Here is a 15471-nt window from a genome sequence, read left to right as displayed (position 1 = left end):
AAGCAGAGAATTGATATATTATTAAAAATATTGCAGATCATTGGAAAAGTAGGGAAATTTCCTAACTAGTTTCCCATGCTTGTTTTTTTGAAAGTAGTATGACTCGAATAGCAGAACAAATAAAAGTCATATACCTATTTTTCTTTTGACTGTAGATGTGAACATTCTAAATAAACTATTTGCTAAAAGAACCAACAGCATATTAATACAAGTATACCTCCATATGATTAAGGTGATTCTAGAAATACAAGGATGGTTCAACATATGAACATTTAATAATGTAAGTTATTATATCAACAAATTGTAAAAGAAAAATTATTATATGACTAGATGCCTAAAATGAATTTGCTAATATTCAGCAGTAATTTCCAATAGCAGCCATAAATGAATAAAAAAGAAACAACCCAAACCCAACAACAAATGTCATTTTATACAGCAGAAGACATTGACTTTAAAATAAAAAAACTCCATAGGGATAGTTGCCATCACCTTTATTTCCAACATTATTTTGGAGATTCTGCGTAATATAAGAAGACAAGAAAACAAAGTTAAGTCGTGAAGTTGGAACAAATAAGAGTCAAATTTATGAGTATTTTTCAGATAATATGATTATATATAAAATCGAAGTAACTTTATACATATCGTTATGCTTAATAAGATAATTTGGCAGAGTAGCTGGATACAAGACAAAATTGATTGTTTTTTTATTATGCTAATCACAATTAATTATTTCGACAATAATATTTTTTACTTACTCTCTAGCTTTCGGGTTCTAGGCACCTCAGTCCACAACGCGAACAGCACTTTTCCATCAGTGGGCAATCCTCATCTTTCAGACACTCGGGTTTATTAATTTTGGGACACACTGAGGGCATTCGTGGACAGAAACCTGTTTTAGCTGTATAGGATAAAACAAGACACTTGATCTTGAAATACTTGATCATAGTTTGAGACAAATTGGGGGAATCTTGAAAACGCTGAGCAATGTTTTCTTCTGATTAAGCCTCTTACCCTTCCCGCTAGAGTAACAATAGAGTGAAGGAGGCAGAGTATCAACTTTCTATGGCTAATAATTTGAGAAGCATCAAAAAGTCTTTGCCATTTCTGACTTGTAAAATTTGATGGTATTCTTGCCTGCCCTTACAAGAATTAGTGAATTTGGGGTATCTAATCCCAGAGCACAAGAAGTACAAGGAGTATTAGAGGTTACCCAGAACTTCCTTGTTTTATAAACTGTAGAAATTGAGGACAATATCAGGGGAAATGAGTTGCCTAAGGCCACATGGAAAACCAGTAGAAAAGTCAAAGTCAGTTGAAAAGCTTTTGACTCCTTGCACCATGCATGCTGTACCTCGAAACACTGACAATCCCTGAGACAAGACCATACTATCTATCTCAGCACTATGTGGGGGAATGAGCACTAGCTCTACATGCTGGAGAGTTCACTTTGATCCCAACAGCATTTTGCTACCAATCTTCTCTCCAGCACACCTTACAGGATGTGAATATGCTATATATGCTTTGAAGTTCTGTGCAGACATAAGGGCTTATTAGGAATATACTCAATGGTTCCGCTGTTTTTGTTTTTGTTTTTGTATAAATATGTCAATACTGTCACCTTGTAGGCCATTGCAATGAGACTCAGGATAAATAAGTTTTCATGGGGAAAAATGGAGAGTGATACCATTCAGGGTAGTCTTTGAAGAATAGCACAATAGTCTCCCAAGATCAGGAAGGTGACATGAGAATATTGATTGGACATCAAAAGAGTAAAGATTCCCAAAAGACCTCTAAGGTCAGCCTAGGAGACAGCATGACTGCCTCAGCCCAGCAGGCTTCGGGAGGTATATCCCAGTCCTCACCTGTCCAGGGCACGGCACAAACGAAGCCGCACATGGAACCACAACATTTTTCAGCTCCAGGGCAGTCATTGTCACTCTTACATGGATCTGAACAGTCCATATGGTTGTTGAAAGGGAAGTATGGGCACCGTCCTTCCTTGACTAAAATAAGAGCAGATATGAGCTCCTTTAAATCCCACCCCATCCCAGCACCCTTCAAACAACTTTTCTTTCTCTTCAAAACTAGTATCTCTGTGACTTGATGCATTCTACCCTGCCCACCTCTAGCGGACTGCAGAAGAATAAAATGCCTCACCATTTCATGGGATGTAGTAGAAAGAGTTAGGCTTGGTGTTTGAAGCCCCAAAGTAATGTTCCAGTCCCGCCACTTAATGAATGACATCGGTTTTCTTCTCCATAAAATAGGAGTAATTGTGTGAAACCTACGCAAATCAATGTAATCCATTTTAGGGGACTTGGTTTTACTTTGAATGAGGAATGACATGATCTGGCTCACATTTTGAAAGAACTGTTGTGACTACTGTGTTGATAATAGACTGTAAATATGGAAAGATAGAAGCAGGGAGACCTGTTAGGAGGCTGTTGCCATAATCTAGGTGACAAGATGGCACCTCTGATCAGGGTGACAGCTGTGGAGGTGGTTAAGAGGCCATCGGGCTTTGGATCTATTTTCAAGGTTGATATAAAAATCGTTTCCTAATCTAATGGATGTTGATTGAGAAAAAGAGGCATCAAGGGTGATTTAGAAGGTTTTTCAACCAAGATGGGGAGAACTATGACAAGAGATGGGAAAGCAAAGATAAGACGTTCAGTATGTATGAGAGCCACGTGGAGGTGCAGAGTAAGCAGTCGGAGTTTGGGAGTCAGATTCGGGCTGGAGATACAACTTTGTGGGTTGCTAGGACACAAATGGTATTTAAATTAATTCTTCGAGATTCTCGAAGAATGTATGTCTGTATGTCTCCTGTTGTCCTACCTTGACTGCAAATTCTATGAGGGCCGAAAGTGTTTCTTTTTACTTCTTTTTCCTAAGGTCGGATTCGGACTGTGGTGTGTTTGACTCTCAGAACTATTGTCAGATTCTCTGTGAGCCCCAAACCTTAACTTTCCACAAACCAGTCCAAACCCATTTTTCCAGCCTCTTGTTTCTGTCAGCCCCAGCAATAGGGCCAATGTCTTGCCCGTTGCAATGTGATTCTTTAAAGCCTCCCACAAGGGAAGCTTGTGGTCATAGTTTCATCAAGTCAGGACTGCCGTGGCCAGTTAGGCTCACCGTGCCCTTGGAATTAAAATTCCAGTTCCACCCTGGCCCATCGTGAACCTCTGGACAACTAACTTTCCATCTCTGTTTCCTCCTCTGTAAAGCAGTGATGTTGGGAAACTTTTCAGCCTGCTTCACAGAATCTGAGTTCAAAATTCTAATGCTGCCTTGTAAATCACATGGTGCTGCATTTTGAAGATCAACGGTCATCATCTCAACTGTTATCATTTAGCGAGCCCACACTATTGGACAGCCACCATGTCAAATCTTTGTGTCCTTGATTACTTATAATCCCACCAACAACTCAATTAGGTCTTTGCTATTTTTCTCGTATCACAGGGAAGAGAACTGCAACTCAAAGAGGTGAAGAAATTTACAGTAGGTGGAAAAGTAAAATTTTAATCCAGGTCACGTGGCTCCTAAGCTCTGTAGGACCCTGTCTCCCAGCATCACTGGTGATGGTTATTATACTAAAGAGTGAATCCACATCCTTCACCTTCACCACACCCTACTCATTACCTATTCCATGCCCTACCCCTACAACATGGGATTCCAGAGCTGGCCTCTCTATGCTTCATTCTTGGTGAGTCCTCAGGTGATACTCAACGGATCAATGTGATGGGGAAACACCTGCTTCCAAGGGGTAAACTGGGCTCTCAGGTCCCATTAGCCAAAGTTTATTAACACTTTATGTGCACTATCTCATTTTTTGGTGCAACTCCATTAGATAATAGTATTATTATCTTCATTTTATAGACAAGAAAACTGAAATTCAAAAAGGCAAGCAACTGGCCCGAGACCACCAACCAGTAAATGACAGAGCTAAGACTTGAACCAAGGCAGTTTAACCTCAAAGCCCCTGCTGGTATCCTATTCTTAGTTAGACTAGGCCCTCAGATTGCCAAGAATATTAGTCTTACCAGTAAATAAGCAAGCTTCCACGCATTCTTTCTTGTTGAAGAAGTTGTTGGAATTCCCAAGGCAACCTGTGTACTTAAAGGGTTTGCATATATATTCTTGCATGTCAAAATACCAGCGCACTGAAGTATCATTACAGTCTCCTGGGTTTAAAGGTTGCATGCAGGGTTCTGAAGGCAGGAAGCAAAGAGAGGAGAACATAAAAGGTAGGGAGGGGAGTGGTCATACCCTCAGCCTTTGTATAGTTCGTGGTGTTACCATTCAAGTTATAAAAAGAGCCATGGTCAGTAAACATTCTAGTCCTAGCTCTACTATGAATACATTGCATAGCATCTCTGAGCATCATTTCTACCTTGCAAAGACGAGGGGCGAATATATGAGAATACATTGGAGCTGATCTTTCTTCTCTACTGCTCTGAACTTTGAGAGGGCAAGACTTGTCCATCAACTATATCCAAAGTGCCTAAGGCGGTGCCTGAAACATAGAAAGAATGAAATACCAAGAAAGAAAAAAAGCAGCCCTGCATGACTGGTTGGACATAAGCCATCTCACAGGACATCCACATGAAACAGGTCACTCTGAGACCATGATAAAATGAGAATAAAAAAGGATCACTATGAAACCCACAAAACACCAAGCATTTGTGAGTGATCGGTGCTTCTCTACCAATTACAGCTTTAACTTCACTTCAGTCTACCCTCTCCATAGATAAGAGTCACTGAGATACTCATAGTAATTGGTCCCACTTTCCAGCCTCACCCAATCTAGAGCAAACTCCAATTTCCTTAGCCTCTCCCTGAAATTACCCAATTAAAGCTTCAATCCTATAGTAAATTCTTTCTAGTATCTTCTTACTGAGATGCCTCAGGTTCTCTATGGTGAACATTCTCCTTCACTGCAACGAGTCATAAATCTAACTTGTTCAATTACAGGTATGTTACTAAGGGTTGTAAAAGTGGAAATTCTCCAGTTACAGGGAGGTGTTATCTCCAGGCGCCAACCCCCAGGAAGAGCAGTAACTCAGTTACAGGGAGGTGATATCTCCAGGCGCCAGCCCCCAGGAGAAGCACAACATTCCGAGGTGCAAGTAATAAAACTGTCTACTAGGCCCTGTTTGATCTGAGAGTCCCCCGGATACATTTATCTTTGTACAAGACGTTAATGGCTAACTTCTGCTTCTTGTAATCTGCTTGCTTGCTTATTCAAGGATGTAGTTGGAGGCTTTATAAGCTGCCTCCTCTGGAAGCTGGGGTCTGATCTTCTCTAACCTTGCGTGGTAAAGAGTCAGTCGCCGGCCGGCTAATAAAGGCTCATAATTAATCTCTATTGGTTCTGTGGGTCTTAGAATCATTCACGCCATATCAGAGTCTTTGGCCAAAGGACATTGACTGTAGATATGTGTTGAATGGATGTAAAAATGCACCCTTCCCTATTATTAGATGCTCAATACTTTGAGTTACCCGAAAACTTCCGTGGAGATCAGTCCAACAACAACTCCAGCATCTCAGCTGACTGAGGTTTATATTTGCCACAGTGCAAATCATAGTCTCTTGACACATAATGAGCATGTACTTGAGAGTTGGGACTCTAATTAGAGAAGGAGAAAAGCAGGAACAATGGCTTCATTGTCCTGCCACCCCAGGGCATCGTTCTGCCAGTTCTGGACCGGGCAGGAAGTAGGACACCTCAAAAGATACCTCCGCCCTCAGCCTGGAAGTCTCACCTTTGTATGGATCCATGCACTTTTTCCCACAGGCGAAAGAGCAGCACTTCAGGAATCCACCACAGTCAGAGTCCACACTGCACAAGTCAGGAACACTAGCATTACAGCTGATCCTCTCCTTAAGGCACTTTCCTGGTTTCTCTGCAACAAAGACGTGGCTGAATTCACATCCCTTGAGAGTTTCAGGTCTTCTCCCATGGCCAAGGTGAATAGGAAAACTCTCTCGGCCCTGTCCTCTACCTTTAACCTTCAATATTTAGGGACTAGGTGTAGCTTCTTCCACTCTTAGCCCATTCAGATAGGAATTTGTGTGTGGGTAGAACTAGAGGGGAAGCTTCTTAAATAGACACCAAGCACTCTGTCTTAAATTTAAGAGATCCTCTCTCCTTTTGAAACTTAATATTTTAATTTCTAGCTCCTCTGTCTCTAATATCTTAGTAGACAAGGAAAATTAATTAGTGAGGAGTGGTGGAAATATCATGGAAGTCGGAGTCAGGAGGCCCGATTTTGGCCCCTGATTCCTTGTGAGCTCAAGACCAACCTGAGTCCCACTCTACGACTTCAAAATTACCTCTAAGGGGGGAGGAAATCACGGCAGGAAGGAGCACTTATAAGTAAGACAGATCTGGCTTGGGAGCCTGACTCCAACACAACTAGCTAAATAATCTTGGGGTGCGGGGGGCAGAAATGTCTTCCTTTGTCTGAGTTATAAGTTCCCCAACTGTGAAATGAGAATGACAATCTCTAACTTACAGACTGCTTGTAAGAATGAAGTGGGACGATGCGTATAATGCACTTATCACAGTGCCCGACGCATGCTAAGAGCTTAGCAGATATGGGGTTTTTACCTTTCTTTTTTAGGGCTAGACATGGCTTCCTGATTTCAGGGCTTAGAGTAGGTGGAATTCTAAAATTGCACCCTTGAGATTCCAGTCCTCTGGTTCTTGAATCAAACACTCATTTAGGTACTGCCGTGAAGGGATTTTGTGGAGGGAATTAAAGTCCTGTCAGGTGGCCTTAAGATACAGAGATTAAGGTCTACGGCCATGCTACCCTGAACAAGCCCCATCCCATCTGATCTCGGGAGCTAAGCAGGGTCAGGCCTGATTAGTACTTGGAAGGGAGACCACCTAGGAAGACCAGGTGCTGTAGGCGTAAAAAAATAAATAAATAAAATAATAAGGGATTGTAAGCTGACAAGGTCCTTACAATCTGTGAGGCCAACCAAGGGTTGCCTCGCCTAAAAAAAATAATAATAATAATAAATAAAAGATACGGAGATGATCTAGGTAGGCCTGATCCAATGTGTTGAGTCCTTTAAAAAGAAGAGTTTTGGCTTTTTCCCCCTGATTGGCAGAGAAGAAGAGGTCAGACCGATCTGAAGTATCCAGAGAGGAATCCATCATGCTACTAGTAGCTTTGAAGAGGGAGGAAGCTAAGTGGCAAGGAATGAGGGTGGCTGCTAGAAGTTCACAGCCAGTAAGGAAACCTCAGTCCTACAACTGCAAGGAAATGATACTGCTAATAACCAGTGAGCTTAGATGAGAACCCTGAGTCCCAACTGAGAACTGCGATCTTGACTGAAACCTGGTGAGAATCTGAGCAGAAAACCCAGACACACCATGCCAGACTTCTCACCTACAGGTAATCGTTATGCTGTACCAGAAAGATAATATAGTGCTTCATGTGGCTCTGTGGCTCTAAGCTGAGCCTCTCTCCAGTGGAACCTGACCAGAGAGGCATGACGCTTTTGGATACAACTGAGTCTTAGAATAACAGAAGTTTAGAATTGGAAACTCCCAAGTAATCATTAGTATAACCTCCTAATTTCAGATGTTTTTTAAAAACTTGAGGTCGGTTAGGATAATATGTGAGATTTCCAATTCATGGCTCACTCCAGAAGCCCCACATGTCCCCCGAGAACTGGCTACTGAGACTTTTAGTACTTTCCAACTGTATTTCTTACCCTTCATTGCTCCCTTAAGGCATCTGAAGCTAAGGACAGCCTGAAGCTAAGAGGAGTGTATGATTTCTAATCTAGAGTGTACGTTCGAATCATCTGTGCATCTTTTAGCAAACAGACTATGGACTTCATCAAAATCTCTAGAAAGTGAGGCCTAGGGACTCAGATTTTTTTCAGTGCCTCAGGTGATCCCGAGGCAGCCATCTGGGCACCATAATATAAGCTACTACTTGGAAACCACTTTTCTAGGTTTGGCCACAGGAAGAGTTAAGCAAATCACACCGGAACACCTTCCAAGAGGTAAAGAGGCTTAGAAACCTTGGGATTATGAAGACAAACTTCCCGCTCACTAGCGCTGACTCCAACCAGTTCTTCCTGTCTCCTATTTTCGAGAGGCCATTTAAACTTTTGTTGGGGTTTTAATCATTGAAGTTCCTCTCCCCACTGTCACCCTGAACTCTTAGAATCCTCCTTCCTTGCTGTCAGCTGTTCTCAGCCACTTACCTTGTGTGTACCGTCTCCTCCATGATACACACACACCAGAGGGTCCTCTGCTGTTACTGGGGACACTGCCCAGAGTTCTGGTCTTAGATCCTCTCCTGTCATTACTCGACGCATACTTCCTGGGTGATCACACCCATTCCAGCAACGATCCCAACTGTGATTCCCTTATCTCCCTCCAGACCTATCTTCTCTTCCAGGGTAAAAACTTCTCTCCAACCGTCTGGGGTAAACAGCATTTGGGCGGCTTGTAAGCAGCGCCATTGCAGCATGTTGAAAACTGAACCAATGTCTCCCCATGCCTAAGCAGCGCCTTCTTCTCTCTGTTCTCATCTCGACATTTGACATCAATAGTCCCCCGGTGTATTATCAGAACTTTGAGATCTGCTCCTCCTTCTCCATCAACCCCGCATCCTCTCAGTCATGGACTTGGGTCAATTCGATCTTCTAAATCTCTCTCCAAACTCCATCTCTTCACTCTCTTTACTACGACTGCCCCGGATCAGCACCTGACTCCTCCCATCTTTTGCTTTGATTATTCCAGCACCCTCCTCACTGATCCTCTGCCAGACCTCAGGCACCTGTCTAGTGACTGACTAATTTTTAAAAATTAAACTTGGAAAAGACACATACCTGGAAACGTTAGAGAAATAATTTGGGGGGGGGGGTGAAGCAGGTGGCAGAAGGGACATGAAGAGCCCAAGGTGGGTGAGTAGAGCTAGTTCTCTGAAGCCACAGTAGAAGTGGCTTCATCAGACACAAGTCCTTGCCACATGTCTAACCTTCAGTGCCAAGAATGTCTGCTAACAAAGAGTGGCTGCTACTTTTCTGAACCCACCCTTGACTCTTACGTATGGTGACACAAATGTCTGATTCAAAGGGAGGGAGAGAAGCAGCAGGAGAGTTCCGTTCCTCCAGGAGAAGGTGGTACTGTGGAGACGAAGGTGCCTGTGTGGGATGAGAAGAGGGGCAGGGGTTAGGCACAGGCCAAAGAGAGACACAAAGCATCTGGGATGAACCTTAGCGATAACCCACCAATTCCTTCGGTCTGCAGAAGAGAAAACTGAGATGCATCATGGGAACGGGGTTTGACCGTGGTCACGTGACAAGTAGGGCATGACTTTCAGTCCCAGGACCCTCCCAGTGACTCCACACTCTGCCATGGCTCCATACGTTGTCTACCCAGGAGCAAGACACTCACCCATTGTCTTGCTCCTGGGTGAGAATACACATATGATCATCACAGAGATTTGTCTGGAACAGTTGCAGAGCTGGTTTGCCCAGGTACTAGTGAGCAACTGGTGACAAGAAACTAATGGTATGAGATTTCAGGAAAGCGTGGGCATATCGCACTGGGTCTTAGTGCCTCAGGAGCACAAAAAGATCCCAGACGACCTTGGGTGAACAGAGATCCCTCTTTTTCCTTCTGGGTTACCCAGGCCTATGATACTCCCAGACGACCACATAAATAGATGACCTTCCCCCACTCATTCATATCTCCATTTTCTTCCTGGTTCTTACATTTTTTTGTTTGTTTGTTTTTATGATGTGAAGAACTGATAATACCTTATTGTATTACCTGTCGAAGTAAATAAATTTCAAAACAGCAAGAGAAGAAGAAAGAGAGAGGGGCAGAGAGGAAGGGGGCAGGGAACAGAGAGAAAGAATATGTCTTTATGCCAAAGTATGCATCTGTATTATTCACGGAACTTCAGACACTGAGAAAGAGGTAGAATCCTCTCCATATGTCCTGAGCCATACTATGTGGATGCCTAAAACTATATCTTTTTTTTTATGAAGTGGTATGGAATGATCAAACCTTAGTGTTTGGAGTTAGACCTCAGTTCATGTCTTGTGTCCCCTACTTACCAGCTTAGTCACTTACCCTCTCTGAGCTCCAGTTTTTAATTAAAAGAAATAGTAATAACACTCACTTCATAGACGTGAGAATTAATTAAATTATTGTGTAAAGCATGGTGACTGCCATATAATCAATGCTTTATATGTTTAGTCAACAATTAATATAGTGAATGAAAAAAATGGTATCTATTACATTTTTAGCTTTTGAGTTCCCTAGTCAGACTGTGAATCATAATTTCAGTTTCCCCCAGATTAACCAAAAGCCCTTTGGTGCTTTAAATTCTTAAGATCAAGTCACCCTCTTGGTTTAAATTTGACCCTTTAACCTGGTAACTCATACTAACTGAGTCTTAAGAATTAGTTGATCAGATTAGCCTGTTGTCGTTAGTAGGAAGCAGAGCTTCTGGGATGGAGGTAGATAGAGGGACACACATTAATAGGATTTCAAAAAATAATACAGGCTGTCTAGTTAAAATTTTTGGTATAAATATATCCCATGCAATATAAGGACCATGGTTATACTAACAAATTATTTGTTGTTCATCTGACATTCAAATTTAATTGGTCATCTTGTATTTTTATTTGCTGAATCTGGCAACAATAAAAGAGTGAATCCACTTTGATTAGAGAGGAATTTGGGCAAGAGACTATCAAACATGGGTCCTATGGGGGAACCAATAAACGTGAATGGAGGAGTTGCTCGGTGGTGACCCTGGGGAACTAGGGCAGACCTGGAAGACACAGGCACAAGGGTGCTGTAGAAGTAACAACAAACTAGGAATGAACAGAGTTTGACTGAGTCCAGTTTCCATCATCAACTCACTATGTCAATTAAGCTGGTTTTATCTCTGTCCACCCATTTGAAAAATGAGTGGATTCAACTACATCAGTCCTGTTCCTGCTGGTGTACCCATAACATGGAGGACACAGGAAGATTTTCCAGAGGATGCATGGGCAAAGCTAGATTTAAGGACATTATGTCCTAGTTTTTAAATTCCACATTTACTTTTTCCTAAAATTGGTCTGCCTGAGAAAAAGCCTGCAGTCTGCAATTCTTCTTTTTTTGTCTTCTTTCGTAAAGTTCTTCTTTTTCTTTGAAAAGGGGAGGGGGCATACTCTTACCTATCTCTTGCCTTTCTCCCAAGTATAAAAACTTCTGAGTTTCAAACAAAGGGACAATTTGAGAATGCATTTTCCTGAGGATGCTTCCCATGAGAGGAAAGTGAAGAAAGTGTGGGTAAGAAATACTAAGGGGTCAATGCCTTGTTTCATTCAGGTGACAAAGTCATGGTAAGCCACTGTGCTTTTAGCTCCCTGAATTCAGAAGTTCAGTGGTTGCTGCAAGGATGTGTATTAAAACATTTATTTCAACTGACCAATAAAGTCAGTTTTTTGTTGTTGGGGAAAGTAAGTCTGATTTGACTCATTGAGGACTGACTTTGCCAATAGTTGATGTAGTTAACATTTTTTCCACAAATACAGTGAGTTCAATCTTTAGCATCTAAGCTTTCAAAAAAACATATGTGTAAAGCATGCAATAAGATAAAGGAACTTGCTAAAAACTGCATGATCAACGGTCTATCAAAGTTAATAGTATTCAAACTTTCCAACACTTAACCGAGTGTATCAGATTAAATAAAACGTCTAAATAAAAGAGTAATGGGTATAATTAACAACATTATTAATCATTTGGTAAATGCTGGTAAAGCCTTTTTGATAAACTGTCCAGAAATTAAGAAAATCGCTTGTGGTTTGTAATCAATATTCTAATTACTAGGAAACAAATTCTTTTGTAAGTATCAGGCTTCGAATTCTATGCTTTTATAAAAATTGAAAGAGGGTTTAATCAAGATATTAATTAATATTTGAATTAAATCATTAAAATAATTTTGAGTATTATTGAGTATACTTTTTGAGTATAAAATAATATAGGGTATTATTTGATTTTTGGCAACTTACTAGAAGTTCAAAGAACCAAGTGACATACGTATAACAAAACTCTTTTTATTCTCATGTACCCACATATCATTAAGCGATGCATTACTTATATACATTACCTATAGAATTTTGTATATTTATCAATAAAATTTGTGCATTTATCAATAGTTTCAATGTATTTATTTATAAATTCATTATTATTATTATATCCTTTTATTCCTAGTGTCTTATGGTCACAGTAAATGTAAACATTAAATTTTAATTTATACACGTTTTTATTGCATGGCAGTATGAAAAGGTCATGAATAAAAAAGGCTTTTGAGTATAACATGTATCCATTAGATTAAAAGTCTGTGGAGTAAGAGGAATGGAAATAGGAGTTCTGGGAGAAGGAGCCATGTTTTAAAATTTCCAGCTTTTAAAGATAAAGTGCTTTTCATATTTTTTTTAAATGGATGATTGTGGGTCTCAAATTAGTATAATAGTTTGACCCCACCTGATTCATTTTCAAAGTTATGTAGCAGTTTTTAAAAAATATTGATATTTATAACACGTTTGCATAATGCATTTGAGATTCATTTATGTCATTGTATGTTGTTTATAGTTTTTATTGCCCAGTTATCATCCATGGTATGAATATACTAGAGGTTGTTTATTCATTCACTAGTTAATGGACTAGTGAATGAATAAACTAATGAATAATGAATAATTTCCCTACAAACATTTGCATATAGGTTTTTATATGAACATAAATTGTCATTTCTCTTAGGTAAATGACAATTTATCTAAGATAAATACCAGGTAAATACCAGGGAGTGAGATTGCCAAGTTATATGATAAGTGTGTGATTATAGGAACTTCCAAACTGTTTTCCAAAGCGGCTGTACCATTTTGCATTTCCACTAGTACTATATGAGAGTTCCACCTGCTCCACATACTTGCTAGCACTTTTAATAGATGTGTAGTGGTAAGATTGCAAGCTATTTTAAGAGATTAAAGTAATTAGCATAAATTTCTGGGACCCTAAGAATTTACATCACTTAGAATGATGGTGGGGAAATTTTTCCTATTTCCCAACTTTCCCTAGGATAATGTTTCAAACCCAGTGGGCTCTTTGGTTCTTGAGCCTCGTTGGTCAAGGGTTTCTCCAGAATCCCATCATCGAACCTACCTCTTTCTCCACACGGCGGAGGTTGTTCTTTGCAGTAAACCGAGGAGCATTTTGCAACTGAAAGATCTACAGATGTCCAGGAGCTGGGGGAATAGTGTGAATTTCCAGGTTACAACCTTTGGAAGCTACGGGTAAGGCCCCAACATGACCCCCGACTCTCCCCCAGTGGCAGCACACTAGGCCTCGCTTCCTGTTTCCATGCATGAGCTCTCCTGTTCACAGCACCTCATTCCAATGGCATGGCATGTTCTGCTGCATGTCCACTCAACCAGGACTGTGACTTTAGCCTCAGTCACTGGGCAGGAGACCTTGAGGAGGATAATTAGCTCCATGAGCCTCTTTAACACAACTTGCCTTAAGCTCAGGCAGAGTAACTAGAGGCCTCCTCTAAAGACATGATCTTCTAAAAACAAACTATCCAGAAAAGAAATTAAGAATACGATTTGTAATAGTGTCAAAAACAATAAAATACTTAGGAATAAATTTAACTAAGGAGATGAAAGATCTGTATGCTGAAAACTATAGGGCAGTGATGGAAGAAATGAAAGAAGACACACAAAAATGGAATAATATCCCATATTCATAGACTGGTAGAATTAATATTGTTGAAATGTCCATGCTACCCGAAGTGATCTACAGATTCAATGTAATCGTTATTAAAATTCCAGAGACATTTCTCACAGAAATAGAAAAAACAATCATAAAATTCATATGGAGCCACATAAGACCCTAAATAACAAAAGCAATTTTCAGCAAAAATAACAAAGCTGGAGGCAACACACTTTCTGATTTCAAAATATATTACAAAGCTACAATAATCAAAACAGTACGGTATTGACATACAAACAGAAATATAAAACAAGGAAGCAGAATAGAGCAGCCCAGAAATAAATTCACTCATTTACAATAAACTGATCTTTGACAAGGGTGCCAAGAACACACAATGTGGAAGGTATAATCTCTTCAGTAAATGGCATTGGAAAAACTGGATATCCACATGCAGAAGAATGAAATTGAGCCCTTATCTCACAGAATATTCAACAACCAACTAAAAATCTACTAAAAACTTAAATATAATATTTGAAATTGTAAAACTATTAGAAGAAAACATATGGAAAAAGCTTCTTGGCATTGGTCTGGGCAGTGATTTTTTTGGGTATGATCCCAAAAGCACAGACAACAAAAGCAAAAATAGACAAATGAGATAGCAAACTAAAAAGCTTCTGCACAGCAAAAGAAACAGGCAACAGAATAAAGAGACAACCTACAGTGTGGGAGAAAATATTTACAAACCATGTATCAGATAAGGTGTTAATATCCAAAAATACATAAGAAACTCAAACAACTCAATAGCAAGAAAACGAATAACAATTAATAAATGGACAAAGCACTCGAATAGACATTTCTCAAAAGAAGACATACGAATGGCCAGCAGGTACATGAAAAGATGCTCAGTATCACTAATCACAGGGAAATGCAAATCAAAATGGCAATGAGATGTCATCTCACACCTGTTAGAATGGCTATTACCAAAAAGACAAGGGATAGTGAGTATCAGAGAGGATGGGGAATTCTTGTACACAGTTGGTGGGAATATAAATTGGTACATTCGTTATGTAAAACAGTCTGGAGGTTCCTCAAAAAATCAAAAATAGAACCGCTATATGATCAGCAATCTCATTTCTGGATATGTATCCAAAATAAAGGAAATCAGTTTCTCAAAGAGGTATCTGCACCCCTGTATTCATTGTAGCATTTTTCACAATAGCCAACACATGGAAACAGCATAAGTGTCTGTCAATGGATGAACGAATAAAGAAAAAATATATATGTGTGTGTAAATAAATAATTCACTTTTAAAAAATCCTGTCATTTGTGACAACATGGATGAACCCAGAGAATATTATGCTAAGTGAAATAAGCCAGACACAGAAAGACAAATCCTGCATGATCTCAATTACAGGTAGAATCTTAAAGAGTTGAAGCTGAGAGGAGAATGGTGGTTGCCAGAGGCTGAGGGGTGGCAGAAATGAGGAGATACGGGTCAAAGGCTACAAGCTCTCAGTTACAAGATAAGCAAGTTCTGGGGATCTAATGTATAGTGTGTACAGTATACTTGAAATTTTCTAAAGAGCAAGTCTTAAGTGTTCTCACATGCACAAAAAAAGCTCACTATGCGAGGTGATGGTTATGTTAATTAGCTTGATAATGGTAATTATTTCACAATACATACCTATATCAAAACCTTAAATATATATGATTTTTATTTGCCG

General features: G+C 40.0%; 1 protein-coding gene and 1 pseudogene across 1 annotated transcript; one reads left to right on the top strand and one right to left on the bottom strand.

Moving 5' to 3' along the window:
• Window positions 1-476: 476 nt before the first annotated feature.
• On the bottom strand, window positions 477-13286 carry WFDC8 (WAP four-disulfide core domain 8). Its single transcript, XM_023536035.1, has 7 exons — window positions 13199-13286; window positions 9068-9177; window positions 5766-5906; window positions 4044-4211; window positions 1863-2003; window positions 756-898; window positions 477-517 (listed from the first exon to the last, which is right to left on the bottom strand). The coding sequence occupies exons 1-6, from the start codon at window positions 13246-13248 to the stop codon at window positions 759-761; spliced, it is 750 nt and encodes a 249-aa protein (XP_023391803.1). The 5' UTR covers window positions 13249-13286; the 3' UTR covers window positions 477-517; window positions 756-758.
• Window positions 6802-6920, top strand: LOC111745179 (annotated as a pseudogene).
• Window positions 13287-15471: the final 2185 nt, after the last annotated feature.

The sequence above is a fragment of the Pteropus vampyrus genome, unplaced genomic scaffold (assembly GCF_000151845.1).
Source record: "Pteropus vampyrus isolate Shadow unplaced genomic scaffold, Pvam_2.0 Scaffold147, whole genome shotgun sequence".
In the NCBI taxonomy this organism is placed as follows: Eukaryota; Metazoa; Chordata; class Mammalia; order Chiroptera; family Pteropodidae; genus Pteropus; species Pteropus vampyrus.
This window is presented reverse-complemented; position numbering and strand designations above follow the sequence as displayed.

Coding starts and splice junctions, on each gene's coding strand:
- WFDC8 (XM_023536035.1), bottom strand. CDS start 13,248: ATGCTCCTCGGTTTACTGCAAAGAACAACCTCCGCCGTGTGGAGAAAG. Junction 9,178..13,198: donor TCCGCCGTGTGGAGAAAGAG/GTAGGTTCGATG, acceptor CATCCCACACAG/GCACCTTCGTCTCCACAGTA. Junction 2,004..4,043: donor GGAAGCTTGCTTATTTACTG/GTAAGACTAATA, acceptor CTCTTATTTTAG/TCAAGGAAGGACGGTGCCCA.